This window comes from Pan troglodytes, chromosome 4 (assembly GCF_028858775.2).
Source record: "Pan troglodytes isolate AG18354 chromosome 4, NHGRI_mPanTro3-v2.0_pri, whole genome shotgun sequence".
Classification (NCBI taxonomy): domain Eukaryota; kingdom Metazoa; phylum Chordata; class Mammalia; order Primates; family Hominidae; genus Pan; species Pan troglodytes.
This window is the reverse complement of record NC_072402.2, coordinates 25569374-25592419: the sequence shown is the minus strand read 5'-3', so window position 1 is coordinate 25592419 and position 23046 is coordinate 25569374. Positions and strand designations below refer to the sequence as shown.

Here is a 23046-nt window from a genome sequence, read left to right as displayed (position 1 = left end):
GAAGCCCTCACCAGAAGCAGATTCTGGTACCATGCTTCTTGTACAACCTGCAGAACTGTGAGCCAAATAAACCTCTTTTCTTTATTAATTATCCAGCCTCAGGTATTCCTTTAAAGCAATGCAAAAATGGATGAAGACAATTATAGAGTTCTAAAATGATAAACTAAAATCTATGGAGAATGTTACTACATATTAGTGTGCAAATGCAGTGGGGTTGGGGGACTGTTGAGGTGACTGGGTGCCTTATTTTATCTTTAGATTCTAGGTGGGTCTGAACTTAAGAGTGGGGAGAGAAAGAGGAGTTCAAGTCCGTGGCTCCTGACAATCACTACTTTTTCTTTTCCTATCTGGGACCTAGGGCCCAAACAGAAAAAGCCTTTAAAGGCAGATTCGGGTACTCTCGAAGTATTATCCTACTTTTACTTTTGGGGGGTAAGAGAGAGTAGATATTGCCTAAGCTTGATTTTGCTGCTTTGGTGAAATTCCTTTACGCATGCCTAAACTTAGATATGCGAAACCTAGGATATAAAAAATACCATTTTCAAGGGAATAAAAAGATCTTTTCACAAGATTTATAAGTTTTACTTAGTATGCAAGACTAATTAAATTGGAATAGGAAGGAAAATTGTATGACATCAGTACTTTTCTTATCGGGTTTAAGAAAACTAATTTATCTTTACTGTGTGAAATTTGGAGCTACTGGGTTGATTTTGATGAAGATTACTGTAGGAGAAAAGGCTTACATTCTACCAATGTTGCTTTTAGGCAGAATTGGGAATTGGGCTTTGTCTTTAGAACCTTCAGCTTTCCTTTCAACACCCTTATCTCTCAGTGGCACCTGACACCTCCCACCTCCAGGTGCCTAGTAATGCTTTTCCTTTCTTTTTTTCTTTCTTTCTTTTTAAATCAAAGCCTTTGAAGAACAAAGGATCTCTAAGTTGTAATGATGGATGAGGTTTAAAGTATCTCTGATTCAGGCATATTTGTATTTTACATGGGATCAAGTCTTATGTTTTGTAAGGTTGGATTGTGAAATATAAAGAAATGAAAAATGGGCTCTGGGAAACTTTTTAATATGACAGGCTTTCAGGCCCTTCCTTCCTTCCTTCCTTCCATCCCTCCCTTCTTACCTCTTCCCTCCCTCCCTTCCTCCTTTCCTTCCTTCCTTCATGTACTGAGTTTCTACTATATCCCAGAGACTATTCTAGCTACTGAGTATAGAGCAGCAAATGACAGAGACATGCAAGCTACCCCCATGCAGCTTTCATTTTTATGGGGAGACAAAAACACCTAAATATCTTAATAAGTAAATGGGATATTTATTAGGGATAAGTTATAGAAATTACATAGAAGAGGGTAGTGGCTGAGAGTGGCGGTGAAAGTTATCAGGGCAGGTGCTTCCAAGGAAGAGATAGTTGAGCTACCCCTCAAATGAGGTCTATGATAGAAAGAGCCAGCCATATGAAGCTCTGCAGAAGCAGCGTGCCTGGCAGAGGAAAAAGCTTGTGCAAAGTCTTGGAGGCAGGAATGATTTTGCTGTGGTTGAGACAAAGAAAGAAGCGTCAGTGTGATAGGAATACAGTGAAATGGAGGGAAAGTGGTACTAGATGAGGTTGGAGAAAAAAAGAGAAATAGAATTATGTGAGGTCTCTTGGTCCATGTTAAGAAGTTTGGATTTAAGTTCAATGAGCATTTGTTTAATAATTTCAGCATTTGAGAGTATCTACACTACTTTGTCAAGTATTTGTACCACAATTACCAACTATGTTGTTTCTTGTGGTTTTATTCTTCAAAGCAAAGCTTTTTGGAGAAGCCTTCAGCAATCCATACACTCTCTTCTTCCTAGAGATTTCTAGCACTTGAGTGGCTTGTTTTTTGCATGGCATATTCTGCTTTTCGGTTGATTAACTTTCACCCCAGAAAGAGTGCAAATTAATAAACTTAGGGTGGTTTTAGAGATCACTGTTTTTCCCACAGTGCCTTACAGAGTCTTCTGCTTCCTAAACACTTAGTAATAATTGTTAATTACCTAGTTCCCTGAGGTAGATTGGGTGAGGGTGTAAATTTTCATTTACTCATCACAGTGCCTAGGGTAATGTCATACACAAAGTAAATATGCAAGCTGAGGAAGTCCAGTTGTGGGGAATGTGTTTAATCATGGGACTTGGTGAAACAAAAATTAAGATGGAATATTTGGTTGGTAGACGTTGACTTTGCCAGGGTATTTAGCCACAAATAAAGCCTTTACAAATGCTAATAAAACAACACTGTGGGTTGAATATACATTTTAGTAAGACGTTTTAAATAATCAGGAAGAAAACATTTTTCTGTTATTGTTTTCTGTTTTACATGTGACTACATGGATAATTGATTCACAGTTTTCACTTTAAGTTGCTTTGAAGTTACCGTTCATATATGGCAGGATTTAGTAAGCATGTCTGTCTGTGTCTACTCCGTTGATATGCTCGTGGATTTAAAGCCTCCAGACCCAGGTCCGACCTTTGTTGTTGAGCCTCACAGGAAAGCTGTTCAATCTCCTGGATCACCTAGGTTGCTATTCTCCCCACCTTTTGCAGCGCCTTGATGTGTCATTTGCATTCCCACACGGTTTCTGTATAAGAATCATTTAGTCTCAACAAACTTGCCGTTTGATACCCAGCTGTTTGAGTATTGCAGCTTTCAGAGGAGGTGCTCAGCAACAGCTCATAATAACGCTAAATGAGTGCCCCTGGACGGCAGTATGTAACACAAAGTATCTAGTTATTCCTATTCCAATTAAGAAGAGTACTTGTGTGAGCTGCATTTAAAATGAGGAGGCTGAGAACCCATTTTTTTTTTTTCTATAAAAAGCGGTGAGTTGCTGTGGGAGTGCTAATCTTTCTCTTTGCTCCCAGTTTGAAACTTCCGTGATTCTAATAATGCTGCATTTGCTTTAAAAATCTCTGGTGCAGGCGGGGATGTGCACATTGCTGATGGCATGGTCTGACATTGAGCCTTTACCTTTGTGTACTGGGAAAGATAAGCAACATTTGCTGAGGGTTTACCACGTGCCAGGTGTACTGTAAAGAGTTGCACTTCACACAGTCTCATTCATCTACTCCTAACAGCCTTATGAGTGATTAATAATCCTATTTTATAAATGAGGAGACAGACAATTTATCCCAGATGTTGACCTCAATCCCTGCTTTGTAAGTTCAGTTGAGGGTAGATCCTTCCTTTCTAATATTTCATCAATTTATGCTCAAATTCTTATGGGGTAAACTTAGGGAGAGCTTCGGTAAACGTGAAACGAAACATTCTCTTAGGAACGGAAAAAGACTCAGTAAATGGGTTTTTTTCCCTGAAAGAAAACTAGGAATTGCTTACAGTGGAGTACCCAGGGCAGTGTGCACCACTGTCCATGGTGAGTTCCTTGTGCCGAAGGGGGCAACTAGAAAGTTTAGCCAAAGGAGACGATTAGAAAGCGCTGACCGCGCACTTACATTGGGACGCGCAGGCAGAGGCAAGACTCGCGCGCTCCTAAGCCGAGGCAGGTCAGCCTAGGCGCCTGGCTGCTGGAAGAGTCCATTAGGGATGGCCAAGGCAGGGTGTTCCCGACGCCAGAGCGCGGACCTGGCTGCCCGCTGCGCAGAGCAGAGTGCGCTGCCCGGGGCGGCCACCCCCGCTCCGCTGGTCAGGTGAGCGCTGCCCCGGGAGCCATGGGTCCTATTGGAGCAGAGCGAGGATGCAGAGGGAGGAGGCAAGGGAGGGGGAGAAAGGGGAGGAGGATGGAGCCCTCCTCCTGATCCGGTAGTGGTAGTAAGAATCAGCAGCGCGGGCAAGGAGTACGGACGGGAGTCAGAGGCAGAGCGAGGGTGTGTGGAGGGCCGGCGGGGACCGCCGGGAGCGCGCGGATGTCGGTGTTCCTGGGGCCAGGTAGGCTATGGCTGAGGGGTGGTGCTGCGAGCATCGCTGAGCCCCAGGGGAGCGCCTCAGCATCAGCACCTGTTGCTGCAGGTGGGCGGCGAGGGCGGCGCGGAGGGCGGGCCACAGCCGGGCCCAGGGAGGCTGGGCGCGCACCCGGCGCCGCGGCCTGCGGGTAATGGGGCATAGCTGCCCGCGTCGGTTCTGTCCAAGGCTGCGGTTTTGCAGGGAGCGTTAGGTTCCTGCACCCCCTACCCGCCCTTTCCAAAGATGTCTGATCTCAAAGAAGGTGAGAAGTGAATGAGCAGAGTGAAGAGTTTATTTTCTTCTTTTTCTGCCTGTTTGAAACCGGAACCCTACCTAGCTTTGATTTTAAAGTCTAGCTGAAAAATAACAGACCAAGAACGGTGCGCCATAGGTAATAATTGATAATGGGAAGGGTGAGATAAACTTAAGGAGACTTGTTTGTGTTCCAAAATAACCACTGCGTCGAAGAATTTCAGTGAAATATATTGATTTTAGGGAGCTTGGGATTAACATGGAGCTATAGAATAATGTGTATATGTATATATATTTAAAAACTTACAACTTTTTAATTTTAAAAACTATCTCAAAATTGATTTTTTTCTTAAAATCAAGAAATTATAGCAGTGTTCGTCAGGGGAAAATTGATTTTAAGGTGTGTTAACTTATCCTATGTAACTTGTTTTAAACCAACTTTTCCCACTTCATGAAATCCACAGCCTTTAAAATGTGTGTAATGTATTTACTAGTATGCTGTACACTCTTTTAGAAACTGATATCAAATTTTAAAGATGCATAATTACTGAGAATTAGGATGAAAGTCAAAAATATACCTTAACTAATACAGCATGATTAGAAATTCTTACTGAAGTTATGATTACTTTAAATTACTAAAGTGTTTTTTCTCCCTTTGTGTGTCATTTATCAAAATAATTAGATCAAACAACAACAACAACAAAAACCCCCAAAAGATCATAAGGAAGAGAAAAAATGATATCTTAGGCAGGATACAAATGAGCACCAATAATTTATTCTGGGTTAATTTCATAGAGTAAGTGGCGAACTATTCCGCCTATATAATTTGAGAAAAATGTAGGTTACAGGGAGATGTCAAATATACTCTGAACTGTGTTATAATAAAATATATTAAATATATGTGATTAGGTATAATTTTCTGGCTCTGCCATTAACACACAATGACTTCGGACATTCACCCATCCTTCCAGGCATTAGTTTCTTCATTTATAAAATAAAGTAATTGGACTAGGTGATTGCAAAGGTTTATTTCAGCTAAAAATATTATATCTCTCAAATTATTACTTTTAGAAGAAGTAACCAAGATACACAGACTTTAAAAATTTACAACTGAAGTACGACTGAATCCTATCTCCATTTTCTCATTTCCATGATGAATAAATATAGCAGTCACTCCTTAATGAATGCCTGCTATGTAGTGAATTCTTAGAAACCCTTTACATAGGTTATCTTATTTAACACAATACCACCATAAATTGAATAGTAGTATATCCCAATTTATAGATAATGATACTGAAGAATGAAAAGTTTAAGCTCCTTGCCCAGAGTTCCAGTTTATAAGAACTGGGTCAAATATTTTTTCCAAATGCTCTTAGGACCTATACTATACTGAATGGGATGATTAAAAGCTAAAATTGCCTATAAACTGAAGTAATCTTGGACTACTATAAGAGTCTATAATGGGGCAAAGGTAAATTATGTAACACTGAGTCTTCATACCATTAAATATATAAGTGCTGTGTCAGTCTCCATTTATTATATCTTAATAAGTTACATATTTATGCTGTATATTTATTAATTGAATGCCAGTTGTATTCTCAGAAAGTGATCATATGAGATATATTTGTAACACAAATGGTTTTATGGTAATAAATATAACTGCTAGAAAAAATGTGAGAGGGCAGAAGCTAGTATTAAGCAAATGCTGGTATTAAGTGTGTCAGATGTCTTTCTACTTGAAGGTACTCATGCTTGAGACAAAAATGCTTACACCCAAGGGAAAAGGGTGTTCAGAGTAGAATTAGCTGTGACTAAACTCTTTTGTTCATATCCTATGATGAATCATAATAGTATGTCACATTTATTGAATATACGTTGTATGCCAGGAATTCTCTTAAGCCCTTTATTAGTATAATTTTATATTGGATCATGAATTAAATTGTATTATCCTGATTTGCAAATGAAGAAACCGAGGCAGAGAGATCTATGCCCTGGGAGGACCCACAAAAAAATACTTTTTATCTTAGATTGAATGTGTGATCGTTCATTGTTCTGAAATTCTTAGGCTGTGAACGTAACATGAAATCTTGAAGCACTGGAAGGAGACTTGGAGCCAAACTAAACCAACCTCTTTATTTTATATTTGAGGTAACTGAGACCTAGAACAGTTAAGAGACGCACTTAAGGCCACATATTTTAGTCACCTATACATTCTCATAAACTATTAGGTAAGAAGTATCCTAATAGGTAAACTTGGTTATTAATTGTTTGATTTATTGTCACTCAAACAAATGCCACCTCATGCCGTTTCTTATATTGCTGCCCTACTTTTATTTAAAATTTCAAGGTTGCCCCAATTAGGATGCAAAATCCTTGAAGACAGTGATTGTATTATATATTTCTCTTATATAGTATCTATAGGGTTCAGCATAGTGGTTAACCTATTGAATAAGTTGCTTTGTTGCCTATTTGCCTTTGATAAGTCATTATTTTATGCACCAGGTCTGAAATCTACACAGTGGAAGCACAATGCCATCACCATTTTTCACTTCATGTAGAGGGCAACTAGACAATTTATGATGCTTACAAAGTGTAATGAGCTTCTTAGATAATTATTTAATTTGGTTATAAAATGCAGTGTGTTACCATGGAGAGATTTGGATGTGTATTTCCCTGATTTTGGGGGGACAAATCGCATAGCTAAGTATCACACACAGTTCAATTTACCTCCCCACCACTCTGTTCTTTTGATTTGGAAATAACTTTTTTTCTGAGTGCAAAGATAATGCAAAGTCATGCAGGAAATTCAGACAGTAAAGAAATAATGAAAAAATCACCAGAACCTCCCCAGTCTAAAGGTTTTGGTGAACAGCCAGCCAGAGAGGTCTTTCTTCTCTTAACTCCTGTCGAATCAGGGTGAGAGCTGAATTATTTATTGAAACCATTTACAGTAAAGTTCTATTTAGTTTTAGTATTCCATTACTCCTGGGCAGTTCAGACTTTATGTAAATAAAGATATTTGTTGAGCAATGAAGATAAACATACTACTAATAAACTAGAGTCTACTCCATGTAGAATGGAGTAGTACAGAAAGTTGATTTCCTCACATCGTATGCCTAATTTTTTCCTTTCACAAGGTAGGTTTGGGAGCACAGGGAGCATCTTTTGCATGCATGGAGGGTTCTCCAATATGCCAGGATCTTAGGCCACACATGAAGCCACAGCACCCCAGCTCTGTTGCCCTGAGTGAGGTGTGGCAGAGGAGGAGAAGGGTGGAGCTGAGGCACAAGCGGCTGTGGTAATACAAAGGCTGTGTTTTCCGATTCTACTGTGACACACTATACACTTAAAAATGTACCAGACCAAGTCCCTCCCCCAGCTGCTGGGCAGGTGGTCACGGGGCCCTTTTCTGGTGCAGTCAGGCGTAAGTCTGGCTTTACCTCAAAGCCAGGGCAAGATGCTGATAGGGCATTTCTCATTCATTTATTCAGGATTCTGAAAACCTAGAATGGACCCTCTTTTATATTAAAGGGAAATACTGGCTGCTGGAATCATTGTCCATAAATGAGTCTTGAAGTAATACTCACAAAATTATTAAGTATAAAGAAAAGTTGGGGCATCTCTTTGAGAGAGACAATAGCTCTTTCTGTATGCATTCGGATGTAATTACATTGAAAATATTTGTTTTGAAGATTATGTTTTCTGGTTATTTTAATTTCATAAATCTATTTGTTATTCAAAACTTCTTTCCCTAGGCATATTTTCTTGGTTTATACTATACATTTGAGCATAGAGATTTTTCATGCTTCACTTTATTAGGGGCTTAACATGGCTTTAATCCAACCATCTGTTCGCATCTTGGCACATCAGCATGTCTGAGGTGCTGGTAGGGGCCAAATAAATTTCCCACATTTTAAAGGTTAGGGAAAGAGCTACCTTTATGAATAGATTTCAAATGATTCTCAGCAAGACAATGGTATAGAAGTGGAGTAAAAATGCATTTCATTCTCTGAAGCACAAGGTCCCCTGTCTGTCTTCAGTTTTGCTGAAAGGCAATTAGCATTTCAACTAGCCAATTTGGTTACATGCAACGAAGTACTTGGGTTTATAATTTGCTGCTCTGTCTGAGGCTGTTGAGTGCTAGGTCTTATGTAATCCTTTCCAAGTAGCCTTCTCTCCAGCATAGTTATTGTTGCTGGTCTTAAATAACTAATCAACAGAGAGTTTTCCTTGCCTTCAACTGTAGGGTGCCATAGGGCAAGGAAAATGAAATACCAAGCAAATAAGGGGATGACTGTAATTATAAATAGTCGTTATTGAAATGTGGCACAGGTTGAAAGACATACAATAGCTTCAAATAAAATGCAACTCCAAAAAGTCATTGTGTGCACTGTTAATGGTTTCTCATGCAGTATGCACAATAAGCATAGGGCATACATACTGGGATTAATTCAGTTAACATGACTCAAAATTAACAAAGAAGGTGCAATTCCTTTATGCCAGAAAGAATTTTGTTGGGAATAGGTTTAAAAGAGAAAAGATTCTTAAGTGTTACAACAAATGAATAAGTGCTCTGAGGCATATTGTGGAAATAAAGGTTTTGTAGTGTGTGCTAATTGAAAATAAGATTTTTGTCAGCTTCTTTAGTCGTGAATTTTGACAATTAGGTAGTATTAATATACTTCATGTATACACTCGTATTTCTCTGAGGGAGCCACTGTATGGTATGGTAATCCTTTTGTTAGGGTAATTAGGATGATATTTTCCTGTAATCCATGTCATGGACCAGCAATTCAGTGTAGCTCATCTTTTGGTGTAACACTGTTTTTGCATAGATGTACTTGTGTAATTATTTGGAAGTAAAATAATACATTTTTCATTCTTCAAGTAATGTTTAACTGAAAGAAGCCATAATAGAAAGAAGTGTTTTAGATATGTCTTACAAGTGATCAGTATAATTTCGAGAACATATGTGAAAGAATTGATTTTCATTTATATTTCCAATCTGCGATTATAAAGCTTTTGTTACAGTTATAGTTAGAATCATTAGTTTTATTTAACTAATTTCAACAGTGTTGATGAGCAGGAATGAAACGAAGAGAGCTTGTTCCTTCTCTGGCAGACTAGTAAGCTAAGGTTGGAGAGTGTTCTGGAAAAAGTGGGACTTGATTGGGACTTTGAAAAATGGTGGAAGAAAGGGAGTGGAAAAAGGTAGAGAGGACTGAGACTAGCTTAGATTAAAGGTGCAGAAGCATGAATAATACAAGTGTCTTGTCCCAGACACATATTAGATTAACCTGACTGGAAATGTTGAAAGAAGAGAAAGAGATAGCTGGAAGTGCAGAGAAGGTTTGATTGTTTTTTAAATTGATAGATAATTCACATATGAAAAACAATCACCTTTCAAAGTACACATTTCCATGGCGTTTAATATATTTAAAAAGTTGTGGCCTGGGCGTGGTGGCTCACTCCCGTAATCCCAACACTTTGAAAGGCCAAGGTGGGCGGGTCACCTGAGGTCAGGAGTTTGAGACCAGCCTGACCAACATGGTGAAACCCTGTCTATACTAAAAATCCAAAAAAATTAGCTGGGCATGTTGGCGGGCGCCTGTATTGCCAACTACTTGGGAGGCTGAGTCAAGAGAATTGTTTGAACGCGGGAGACAGAGGTTGCAGTGAGCTGAGATCCCGCCACTGCACTCCAGCCTGGGCAACAAGAGCAAAACTCCATCTCAAAAAAAAAGTTGTGCAACCATCACCACTGTCTATTCCAAAACATTTTCATCACCTCCAAAAGAAGCTCTCTACCCATTAGCTTTTGCTCTCTATCCCACCTTTCTCCACTGCCTTCCAATTCCTGGAAACCAGTAATCTATTTTCTATCTCTATAGATGTGCCTATTCTGGGCATTTTGTATAAATGGAATCATACAATATGTGGCCTTTTGTGTGTACTTTCACTTAGCATGATGGTTTAAAGATTCATCCATGTTGTACCATGTAGCAATACTTCAATCCTTTTGTAAATGCCAAATAATATTCCAGAGTATGGATATGCCACCTTTCATTTATGCATTTATAAATAGATGGGTGTTTGCATTGGTTTTACTTTTTGACTATTATAAATAATGCTGCTTTAAGCATTTGTATACAAGTTTTTTTGTGCTGACATAAGTTTTTTGTTCTCGTGGTGGCACATCTAGGAGTGGAATTGCTAGGTCATATTGTCACCCTGTGCTTCATTTTTTAAAGAATTTCCAGCTGTTTTCTAAAGTGTGTTTACCATTTTATATGCCCACCAGCAATGTATGAGAGTTTCGATTTCTCTCTGTCTTTTTATGTTAACCATCCTATTCGGTGTGAAGTGGTATCTCATTCGGGTTTTGATTTGTATTTCCTTAATGACTAATGATGTTGAGAACCTTTTCATATGCTTGTTGGTCATTTGGGTATCTCCTTTGGAGAAATTGCTATTCAGGTTTTTTGCCCATTTTAAAAATAGGATTTTTTTTGTTTTTGTTTTTTATTGAGTCATAAGAGTTCTTCGCATACTCTAGATACTAATCCCTTATCAGATATATCATTTGCAATTTTTTTCATTGTGTGGGTTGTCTTTTTACTTTCTTGATGTGTCCTGTGAAGCAAAATGTCTTTAATTTTGTTGAATTAATTTATTTAACTTTCCTTTGGTTGCTTATACTTTTGGTGTCACAGCTAAACAACTGTTGCCTGATACAAGGTCACAAAAATTTATACCCATGTTTTCATCTAAGAGTTTTATAGTTTTAGCTTTTACATTTAGGTTTTTATTCCATTTTGTGTTAATTTTTAATATGATATAAGCTTCCTTCATTTGCACATAGATATCCAATTATCCAGGTTCCATTTGCTGAATAAATCATTCTTTTTTCATTGAATTGGCTAGGCTTCACTGTCAAAAATTAATTGACTATAAATGTATGGTTTTATTTCTGGACTCAACTCTATTTCGTTGATCTAGTTTTCTGCCAGTACCTCACAGTCTTGATTATTTTACATATTTTGTTAAATTTCTTCATAAGCATTTTATTGTTTTATTAATTATGTCGTAAATGCAATTATTTTCTTAATTTTATTTTTGAATTCTTCATTACTAGTGTATAGAAATAACAATTGATTACTGTATATTGATTTTGTATTCTGTAATCTTGCTGAACTCTTTTATTTTTTTATGTATGGTGTTTTTAGGATTTTCTATATACAATATCATGTCATCTGTAGATAGAGATAGTTTACTTTATCTTTTCCAAGGATACGTTTTATTTTTTTTCTTGCCTAATTGTCCTGCCTAGAACTTCCAGTAAAGTGCTGAATAGAAATAATGAGAGCTGAGATCCTTGTCTTGTCCTGTGATCTTAGAGAGAAAACTTTTGGTCTTTCAGCATTAAGTATGATGTGGATACCCATTATAGATACCCTTTGTCAGATTGGAGAATTATCCCTTTATTCCTAATTTGTATAATAAAAAGATGTTGATTTTTTTCAAGCGCCTTTTTTGTGTCTTTTGAGATGATCATGTGATTCCCTCTGCTTTTTTTCTATTAATTTGGTACATTGCATTAATTGGTTCTTGATGGTGAACCAATGTAGCATTCTTGGATAGATCTAATTTGGTTATATAGTGTATAATTTGTTTTATATGTTACTGGATTTGGTTTGCTAGTATTTTGTTAAGAGTTTTTGTGTCAATATTCATAAGGGATACTTGTCTTAGTTTTTTTCTTGGTTCTTTTTTTCCATAATGTCTTTGTCTGGTTTTAGTATCAGGGTAATACTGGCCTTATAAAATGGTTTGGGAAGTCTTGTGTTTTATATATATTTTTTTAAGTTTGTGAAGGGTTGATGTTAATTATTCCTTAAACATTTGGTAGAATTCACCAGTGAAACCATCTGGTCCTGGACTTTCTTCATGGTAAGTTTTGCAATTACTAATTCAATCTATTTAATTGTTGTGGGCATATTCAGATTTTTAATTTCTTTTTGAGTCAATTTTGGATGTTCGTATCTTCCTAGGGATTTGTTTACTTCTAGGTTATCTAGTTTGTTGGCATGTAATTGTTCATGGTCATGCTTTATATACTCAGTTTTATTTCTGTAAAGTTGGTAGCAATGACCCCTTTTGAATTTCTCATTTTAGTAATTCAAATCTTCTTCCCTTTTTTCTTAATCTAGCCAAAATTTTGTCAGTTTTGTTATCTTTTTTTTTTCTTTTTGACAGAATCTTGGTCTGTTACCCTGGCGGGAGTGGGAGTGCAGTGGTGCGATCTTGTCTCACTGCAACCTCCGCCTCCTGGGTTCAAGCGATTCTCCTGCCTCAGCCTCCTGAGTAGCTGGGATTACAGGCACCTCACCACGCCCAGCTAATTTTTGTATTTTTAGTGGGACAGAGTTTCACCATGTTGGCCAGCTGGTCTCAAACTCCTGACCTCAAGTGATCCACCCGCCTCGGCCTCCCAAAGTATTGGGATTACAGGCGTGAGCCACCATGCCCAGTCCCTTTTATTATCTTTTCAAAGAACCAACTTTTACTTTTGTTGATTTTCTCTGTTGTATTTCTATTCTATATTTTATTTGTTCCCACTCAAATATTTTTTCTTTGTTTCCTTCTGCTTGATTTGGGTTTAGTTTGCCTGTTTTTTTCTACTTTCTTAAGGTGGCAGTTTAGGTTCTTTATTTGAGATCTTTCCTTTTTTTAATATATGCATTTGTGCCTGTAAATTCTCTTCCAAGCATTGCTTTAGGTGCATCCCATAAGTTTTGGTATGCTCTGATTTTATTTTCATTAATCTCAAATTATTTTCTAATTTACATGTGCTTTCTTTTTTGATCCTTTGGTCATTTAGGAGTGTGCCGTTTAATTTCAACATGTTTGTACATTTTGCACTTTTTTCTGTTATTAATTTCTAATCTCATTCTCTTATGGTTGGAGAATATACTTTGTATGATTAAAGTTCTTTAAATTTATTGAGACTTGGTTTAGGACCTTACATATTATCTCTTCTGGAGACTGCTTCATGTGTACTTGATAAGATATGTATTCTGCTGTTGTGGGGTGAAGTGTTCTATAGATGTGTATAGGTCTAGTTAGTTTACAGTATTTTTTAACTCTTCCCTTTTCTTGTTAATCTTTAGTCGTTATATTCAGTATTGAACATGGGGTACTAAAGTCACTAACTATAATGGTTAAATTGTCTGTTTTTCCCCTGAATTTGGTCAGTTTTTAATTCATGTGTTTTGGGATTGGCTTTTTATGTGCCTGTAGGTTTACAATTGTTACATCTTTCTGATAAATTGAGCCCTTTATCTTTGTAAAATATCCTTCTTTGTCTGTAGCAACGTTTTCTGTCCTAATGTCTATTTTGTCCAATATTAGTGTCTTAGTCCATTTTCTGAATACCAGAGATTGGGTAGTTTATAAGCAATAGAAGTTTATTTGACTTACAGTTTTGGAGGCTGGAAAGTCCAAGAACTTGGCTCTGGTATCTGGCAAGGGCTTTTGTGCTATGTTATTCCAGGATGGAAAGTTAGAGGGCAAACAAGCATGTGAGACAGAGAGGGGAAATTAGACCAAACTTATCCTTTTATCAGGAGGCCACTCCTGTGATGACTAACCCACCCCCCTAATAGCAGTATTGTTCCATTCATGAGGGCAAAGCCTTCATAATGTAATCACTTCTTAAAGGTCCTACCTCTCGACACCGTTAGTTACAATGGCAATTAAATTTCAATATGAGTTTTGGAGAGGTCATTCAGACCATAGTAATGAATATAGTCACTTCAGCTTTCTTTTGGTTTCTGTTTGCATGATATATATATATATATATATATATATTTTTTTTTTTTTTTTTCATTCTTGGTTTCAACCTGTTTGTGGCTTTGAGTTTAAAGTGAATCACTTATAAAGAGCATATAGTTAGGTCATTTTTTCCAATTCATTCTAATGACTTCTGCCTTTTAATTGGAGTATTTAATCCAGTAATATTTAATGTAATTACTGATAAGGTAGGATTGATGTCTACCATTTTGCTATTTGTTTTTTGAGTCTATGTCCCTTTTCATCCCCTGTTCCTCTTTTACTGCCTTCTTTTATTTTACATAGATATTTTCTAGTATATCATTTTAATTTTGTGGTTGTTTCTTTTATTATATTCTTTTCATTAATTTTATTATTGGTTACCCTGGGGATTACATTTAATATCCTAACCTATAATAATCTAGATCAGATTAATAACAACTTAATTTCAATAGCGTGCAATAATTTTGCTCCTATATAGTTTCATTTCTGCCCCTGCTTTGTGCTGTTATTGTGGTACAAATTCCTTTTTTATACAGTATATACTCTTTAGCACAGATCTATTATTATTGCTTTATGTAGTTGTCTTTTCAATCAGAGAGGCTAAAAGTAGTTATAATAAAAGTACATTTATGCCATCTTTTATATTTATCTGTCATGTGACCTTTTCTGGCGCTTTACATTTTTTTCTGTGGATTCAAGTTACTCTCTAATGTTCTTTCATTTCACCCTGAAAGACTCCTTTTAGTATTTCTGGAAAGGAAAGTTGCTAACCACATAGTGTCTCACTTTTTGTTTATCCAGGAAAGTCTTAATTTCTTCTTAATTTTGGAATGACAATTTTGTTGCATATAGTATTCTTGGTTTATTGTCTTTCAGCACTTTGAATACATCACTGCCTTCTAGCCTCCTAGGCTAGAGGAGAAATCAGATATTAATCAGGATATCACTTTTATGTGATAATTTTCTTCTTCCTTCCTCTTTCGTGATTCTCTCTTTGTCTTTTGCTTTGGCAGTTTCGTATATGTCTACATGTGGATCTCTTTGTTTTTATTTTACTTAGAGTTTACTGGGCTTCTTAGATATGTAGATTAATGTTTTTAAATCAGATTTGGGAAGCCTTCAGCCATTATTTCTTCAGCCATATTTCTTTAACTACTTTCTGTTGTTAGTCTTCTTCTTCTGGGACTTCCACTAGGCCTATGTTGGTATATTTTATGGAGTCCTATAGGACTCTGAGGCTCTGTTCATCTTTCTTCCTTATTTTGTCTTTTTGTTCCTCAGCCTGGGTAATTTCAGTTATTGTCATGTTCACTGATTCACTCTTCTGGCTGCTTAAATCAGCTGTTGAGCCCCTCTGTGAATTTCTCAATGTAGTTATTTTACTTCTCAACTCCAGATTTCTGTTTTTTTTTTTAAACTATCTTTTTGATATCATTCATTTGATGAGAAATCATTTTTATACTTTTTGTTGTTTATATAGACATGATTTCCCTTAGTTCTTTGAATATATTTAAAACAGTTGATACAAAGTCTTTGTCTAGTAAGTCTTAACATCTGGTATGTTCTCCAGGGACAGTATTTATCGATTACTTTTTTCCTGTGTATTGCTCATATTTTCTTGTTTCTTTCCATGCTTGGTATTTTTCTTTTTTAAGAAACTGTATGGCTTTGAAGTTCAGATTCTCCCTCTTCCTAGGGTTTGTTGTTGTCCCTGATTTTATTGTTGTTTGTTTAGTGAATTTTCTGAAGTCTTTTTAAAGTATGTACTCTTTGTTATGTGTGGTCATTGCAGTCTCTGCTTGGTTAGCTTAGTGGTCAGCTAATGAGTGGACAGAGATTTTCTTAAATCCTGGGAAACAGTAAGTCTCCCAGTTTTTGCTCGGGAGCTCCATGTGCGTGTTGAAGAATACCTTTAGCATTCAGCCAGAAAATTTTCAACTCTGCCTAACCTTCACTTCCTTTTTGCACACAGCCTCAAAACCAGCCAGAGGTGAGAATGTAGGGCTTTTACAGGTTTTTCATGAACGTGTGCACAGCCTTATACTTGTGTGTCATCTTCTAGGTTCTAGGAATATGTCAGAAATTTTTAAATTTGCAATAAATGTCTCATTGCCCAGTCTTCCCTTTTAAGCTTTTAGTTAGCTTATTGTTTTCCCAGCTGTTATCTATTACCTCTGGCAGCTATTATGTTACATAATTGTCTATAAACATTTTTGACAAGTGCCTCTAAGGAAAAGGCTTTCAAATACTGGGCAAACTTTGAGTCACGTCAAATAAAGATACTGTGGTGAGCGAAGTCTTCAAGAAACCACTAGATAGATCAAACAATGACAACTCTGTGAATTGGGCTTTGATGGCTTTCCTACCCCATTCTGTTCCCTTCAGTGGCTGCCAGGATGCTGGTTTTAACTGTGATTGCAGGCTGTTAGTTTTTAAGGTGACTTTGGAGGCTGGGAGAGTTGTGTGGGAATAGGTCAAGTTTAAATGTAATAAAGTTCACTGATTTCCTGGAGATTCAGCTGTATTTCTTTAATAAATGCTCCTTGGAATCCTGCAAGCCCTTGGTTAATTTCTGAAGTTCTGCAAGCATTGATTCTGACAGTTTTTGCTAGTTTTCTCATTATTTTTATGGAGCAGAGGATTTTAGGAGGTCCTTACCCTGACATTTGCACTGGTTTGGATTTTCAGAGCAAACATTAGGGCTTCCCTCTACCTCTTGTTAGACATTATGGAATCACTGTCAGATTTTGAACTACAGACTGATATAAAAATAGTCTTTTGAAGACTGTTCTGTTGGTAATGTAGAGAAGGCTGATTGGAATGGGCAGAAGAGAGCAAATTAATAAAGGCAATAACAGTGGATGTATGTTGATAAGCTCTTGTTTTGGGTAGCAGCAAAACAATGTTAAATGAAGGATAAAGGAGGCATTTAAAGAGGGTGTCAGAAGTACTTGGTGACCTTTTGCATGACTTCTGTATTTAAGCAGGTTTGATGTCAATAATATAAAATAAAATAAAATAAAAAAGTTCTTCTGAAGAATATGTCATCCATCCAGTCATCCATTCATTCACCAAATACATGTGAATGAACTGGTACGAAAGCAGAAACAAAGACCAATGGAACAAAATAGAAAACAGAATAGAAATAAAACTGCATACCTACAACCATCTTATCTTTGACAAGGCCAACAAAAACAAGCAATGGGGAAAAGACTGTCTATTCAATAAATGGTGTTGGTATAAATGTGCACACACGCTCACACACGCACACACACGTGCACACACACATGAATTAACAATATCTAACAAATTATGCTTTGATGGATGTAGAGAAAAAAGAGTGAATAATTTTCAAAGGAAAAAAGTTGAGACTGTAGGATACGTGTTTTGGGACTAGCCTTGGAAAAGGGAAGGATCTCCTGTACTGTGAGAGAGGAGAAAATAAAGTAATTGGGGGAAATTGGAATTAGAATGGACTGGATAGGAGGAAGGATACGTCAGAGAATGTATTCATGCCCTTCCTCACCTACCAGGAAGGGTGGATAAAACAGACAGGTGGCATTTAAAAGGAATTTGTCCCCATTCTTCTATATATTTTGTTAAACTCAGGATCAAGTTATGGGGCAAATGCATCACAGATGGCTTGAAGGTTTCCCTTAGATCTCTCCGTGTATAGATCTACTAATTAAGTAAGAAATTTAAGGCCACCAGATTGTGAGGAAACACAATAAAGTAATGCTTTCCAATTCACAGTTTTTCCCTTCAGCACTGGGATGTAGCTTTTCCTAAGAAAGGAAGTATGGTATTGGTTGGCATAATGATTGAGCTCTCCAGGATATTGCTAAAATCAGAAATGTGGTTGAATATTATCTGATTCCCACTGAATCCATTCCCTGATGGCTTCTGTCTTTTTGGTGGAGACTTTCTAAATTACAGTCATGCATTGCTTAAGGATGAGGATATCTTCTGAGAAATGTGTTTTTAGGTGATTTTGTCATCATGCAAACATCATAGAGTGTACTTACACAAACCTAGATGGTATAATGAACCACACAGCTGGGCTATATGTATATCCTATGGCTCCTAGGCTAAAAACCTGTACAGCATGCTACTGTATTGAATACTGTAGGTAATTATAACACCAAGGTAAGAATTTGTGTATCTACACATACCTAAACCTAGAAAAGGTGTAGTAAAAATACAATATTATAACCTTATGGACCACCATCATATACCTGGTCCATCACTGACTGAAACATCATTATGCAGTCTATGACTGTATGTTGGATGAACTGCCAAAATGAGAAATAAATTATTGTTTTCTTCTGAGACAAATTATTGAAGTTTTAAAATGTTGTTTTTTTAAATGAGAGAAATTTAATAAATCACTTGATTGAGAACTGGGCATTAAGTAAAAATTAAGTCCCATTTACCAAAGCATAATTTGTCAGATATTGTTAATTCATGTGTGTGTGTGCACGTGTGCATGTGAGCATGTGTGCATGTTTATACCAACACCATTTATTGAATAGAGAGTCTTTTCCCCATTGCTTGTTTTTGTTGGCCTTGTCAAAGATCAGATGGTTGTAGGTATGCAGCTTTATTTCTATTCTGTTTTCTATTTTGTTCCATTGGTCTTTGTTTCTGCTTTTGTACCAGTAACAAGCTGTTTTGGTTACTGTGGCTTTATAGTATAGTTTGACATCTGGTAGTGTGACGCCTCCAGCATTGCTCTTTATGCTTGGGATTGCTTTGTCTATTCAGGCTCTTTTTCGGTTCCATGTTAATTTCAGAATAGTTTTTTTTTTTAATTCTGTGAAGAATGATGTTGGTAGTTTGATAGGAATAGCATTGAATCTGTAAATTGTTTTGGTCAGTATGGATTTTTTTATGATATTGTTTCTTTCAATCCATGAGCATAGAATATTTTTTCATTTGTGTCATCTGATTTCTTTCAGTAATGTTTTGTAGTTCCCCTTATAGAGATCTTTCACCTCCTTGGTTAGCTGTATTCTTAGGTATTTCATTTTCTTTGTGGCTATTATAGGTGGGATTCTGTTCTTGATTTAACTTTCAGCCTGAGCTTTGTGTATAGAAATGCTACTGATTTTTGTACATTGATTTTGTATCCTGAAAGTTTACTAAAATTGTTTATCAATTCTAGGAGCCTTTTCATGGAGTCTTTAGGATTTTCTAGATATAGAATCATATCGGGTTGATGCCAGCTTCATAGAGTGAGTTAGGGAGAAGCCCATTCTCCTAGATTTTTGGAATTAGTTTCAGTGGGATTGATATCAGTTCCTTGTACGTCTGGTAGAGTTCAGCTGTGAATCCATCTGGTCCAGGATATATTTTGGTTGTTAGGTTCCTTATCACTAACTTAATTTCAGAAGTTGATAGTGGTCTGTTCAGGGTTTCAAGCTCTTCCTGATTCAATCTTGGGAGATTTTATGCTTGCAGGTGTGTATCCTTTTCCTCTAGATTTTCTAATTTGAGTGCATAGAGTTGTTCATACTAGGCTCTGAGGATTTTTTATATTTTTCTGGAATCAGTTGTAATATAACTTTTGTCATTTCAGATTGTGCTTATTTGGATCTTCTCTTTCTGTTTCTTTGTTAATCTAGCCAGGGGTTTATCAATTTTATTTATTTTTTTTCAAAGATCCAATTTTTGGTTTAATTAATCTTTTGAATGAATTTTGCATCTCGATTTTGTTAAGTTCTTTAATTTTAGTTATCTCTTTTCTGTGGGTAGCTTTGGGATTGGTTTGTTCTTTTTTTCCTAGTTTTTTTTAGGTGCAAAGTTATATTGTTGATTTGAGACCTTTCTAACTTTTTTTTTACTTTTAAAAAAGACATTTTATTTTATTTTATTTTGTGTTATGTTATTTTATTCTTTGAGACAGAGTCTCACTCTGTCACCCAGGCTGGAGTGCAGTGGCATGATCACAGCTCACTGCAACCTTTGCCTCCCGGATTCAAGCAATTCAATTGACTCAGCCTCCTGAGTAGCTGGGATTACAGGTGTATGCATCACGCCCAGCTAATTTTTGTATTTTTAGTAGAGATGGGATTTCACCATATTGGCCAGGCTGGTAAAAAGGGATATTTTAATACAAAGGAAGTAGTCAAAGAATTCTGATCTCAGATTGCAGGATGGCCCTTTTCAAACAGAGGCAGCTGGCCGCTTACCTTGCCTTCATTTTCCAGGGGTTTCTCCTCCCATGAATGGACAGTGAAAGCTTCATCCTAGACCAATCCTGTCTCCACGATGGCTTTGGGGACCTGCCTTGCCCCAGGGTTTTGTCTACAGGCCTGGCAACTTTGACCATGAGAGGCAGACTCCCTCTAACTGGAGGCTGACAAGTGGAAACTGTTCGGATTATTCCCAGAGGGCTTACATGGGGGCGGGTCATCCTGGTGAATTCTCAGGCATGATCCAAATCTGCCTCCTAGGCACAGAACACCATTCTCCAGGGTCGCAGTGCTGCCTGGACTCAAGGAAGCCAGTCTCTGCTGCTCCTGGTGTGCCCCTAGGGGTGGCCGAGGTTAGTAAGGCCTCCCCTCACTGGAGCAGAAGACAAAGTGATTTATCTTGATCCCTGTGAAATGGTTGCACAACCCCAAGAGCCTGAGACTCATCAAAGAATGTCCCTCTTTATTTCCTGTTCATTACATTGCCATGCGCAATTCAGACAAGACATCCCAGCACTGCTTCCAGTCCTCTGCTTAAGGGTGGGATTCTATTATTATTATTATACTTTAAGTTCTAGGGTACATGTGCACAATGTGCAGGTTTGTTACATAGGTATACATGTGTCATGTTGGTTTGCTGCACCCATCAACCCGTCATTTACATTAGGTGTTTCTCCTAATGCTATCCCTCCCCCAGCCCCCCGCCCCACGACAAGCCCCAGTGTGTGATGTTCCCCGCTGTGTGTCCAGGTGTTCTCATTGTTCAGTTCCCACCTATGAGTGAGAACATGTGGTGTTTGGTTTTCTGTTGTTGTGATAGTTTGCTGAGAATGATGGTTTCCAGCTTCATCCATATCCCTGCAAAGGACATGAACTCATCCTTTTTTATGGATGCATACTATTCCATGGTGTATATGTGCCACATTTTCTTAATCCAGTCTATCACTGATGGACATTTGGGTTGGTTCCAAGTTTTTGCTATTGTGAATAGTGCCGCAATAAAAATACGTGTGCATGTGTCTTTATAGTAGCATGATTTATAATCCTTTGGGTATATACCCAGTAATGGGATCACTGGGTCAAATGGTATTTCTTGTTCTAGATGCTTGAGGAATTGCCACATTGTCTTCCACAATGGTTGAATTAATTTACAGTCCCACCGACCAACAGTCTGAAAGCGTTCCTATTTCTTCACATCCTCTCCAGCATCTGTTTCCTGACTTTTTAATGATTGCCATTCTGACTGGCATGAGATTGTATCTCATTGTGGTTTTGATTTGCATTTCTCTGATGACCAGTGATGATAAGCATTTTTTCATGTGTCTGTTGGCTGCATCAGTGACTTCTTTTGAAAAGTGTCTTTTCATATCCTTTTGACCACTTTTTGATGGGGTTGTTTGTTTTTTTTCTTGTGAATTTGTTTAAGTTCTTTGTAGATTCTGGATACTAGCCATTTGTCAGATGGGTAGATTGCAAAAATTTTCTCTCATTCTGTAGGTTGCCTATTCATGCTGATGGTAGTTTCTTTTGCTGTGCAGAAGCTCTTTAGTTTAATTAGATCCCATTTGTCAATTTTGGCTTCTGTTGCTATTGCTTTTGGTGTTTTAGTCATGAAACCCTTGCCCATGCCTATGTCCTGAATGGTATGCTGAAGTTTTCTTCTAGGGTTTTTATGGTTTTAGGTCGAACATTTAAGTCTTTAATCCATCTTGAATAATTTCTGTATAAGGTACAAGGAAGGGATCCATTTTTCAGCTTTCTACATATGGCTAGCCAGTTTTCCCAGCCCCATTTATTAGATAAAGAATCCTTTCCCCATTTCTTGTTTTTGTCAGGTTTGTCAAAGATTAGATGGTTGCAGATGTGTGGTGTTATTTCTGAGGCCTCTTTTCTGTGCCATTGATCTATATATCTGTTTTGGTACTAGTACCATGCTGTTTTGGTTACTGTAGCCTTGTAGTATAGTTTGAAGTCAGGTAGTGTGTTGCCTCCAGCTTTGTTGTTTTTGCTTAGGATTGTCTTGACAATGCGGGCTCTTTTTTGGTTCCATATGAACTTTAAAGTAGTTTTTTCCAATTCTGTGAAGAAAGTCAGTGGTAGCTTGATGGGGATAACATTGAATCTATAAATTACTTCGGGCATTATGGCCATTTTCATGTTATTGATTCTTCCTATCCATGAGCATGGAATGTTCTTCCATTAGTTTGTGTCCTCTTTTATTTCGTTGAGCAGTCCTTTGTAGTTCTCCTTGAAGAGATCCTTCATATCCTTTGTAAGTTGGATTCCTAGGTATTTTATTCTCTTTGTAGTAACTGTGAATGGGAATTCACTCATGATTTGGCTCTCTATTATTGGTGTATGGAATGCTTGTGATTTTTGCACACTGATTTTGTATCCTGAGACTTTGCTGAAGTTGCTTATCAGCTTAAGGAAATTTTGGGCTGAGATGATGGGGTTTTCTAAATATACAATCATGTCATCTGCAAACAGAGACAATTTGACTTCCTCTTTTCCTAAATGAATACCTTGTATTTCTTTATCTTGCCTGATTGCCCTGGCCAGAACTTCCAACACTATGTTGAATAGAAGTGGTGAGAGGGGCATCCTTGTCTTGTGCTGGTTTTCAAAGGGAATGCTTCCAGTTTTTGCCCATTCAGTATGATATTGGCTGTGGGTTTGTCATAAATAGCTCTTATTATTTTGAGATACATTCCATCAATACCTAGTTTATTGAGAGTTTTTAGCATGAAGTGCTGTTGAATTTTGTTGAAGGCCTTTTCTGCATCTATTGAGGTAATCATGTGGTTTTTGTCGTTGGTTCTGTTTGTGTGATGGA

At 37.3% G+C, this 23046-nt stretch overlaps 1 protein-coding gene across 9 annotated transcripts in view; it reads left to right on the top strand.

The window, feature by feature from the left end:
- Positions 1–3688: 3688 nt before the first annotated feature.
- The window catches only part of ADGRV1 (adhesion G protein-coupled receptor V1), a 606362-nt gene continuing 587004 nt past the window's right edge, over positions 3689–23046 (top strand). For 7 of the 9 annotated variants that reach the window (XR_010156862.1, XM_063810270.1, XM_063810268.1 and 4 more), the window contains exon 1: positions 3689–3915. Coding sequence is in view for 8 of the 9 variants with exons in the window: in XM_063810270.1 (XP_063666340.1) it covers positions 3894–3915 (22 nt within the window). In the remaining variant the exon portion in view is untranslated. Of the gene's footprint in view, positions 3916–4090; positions 4193–23046 lie in introns of those variants that run through there. The other 2 variants (XM_063810269.1, XM_063810267.1) reach the window with 2 other exon arrangements.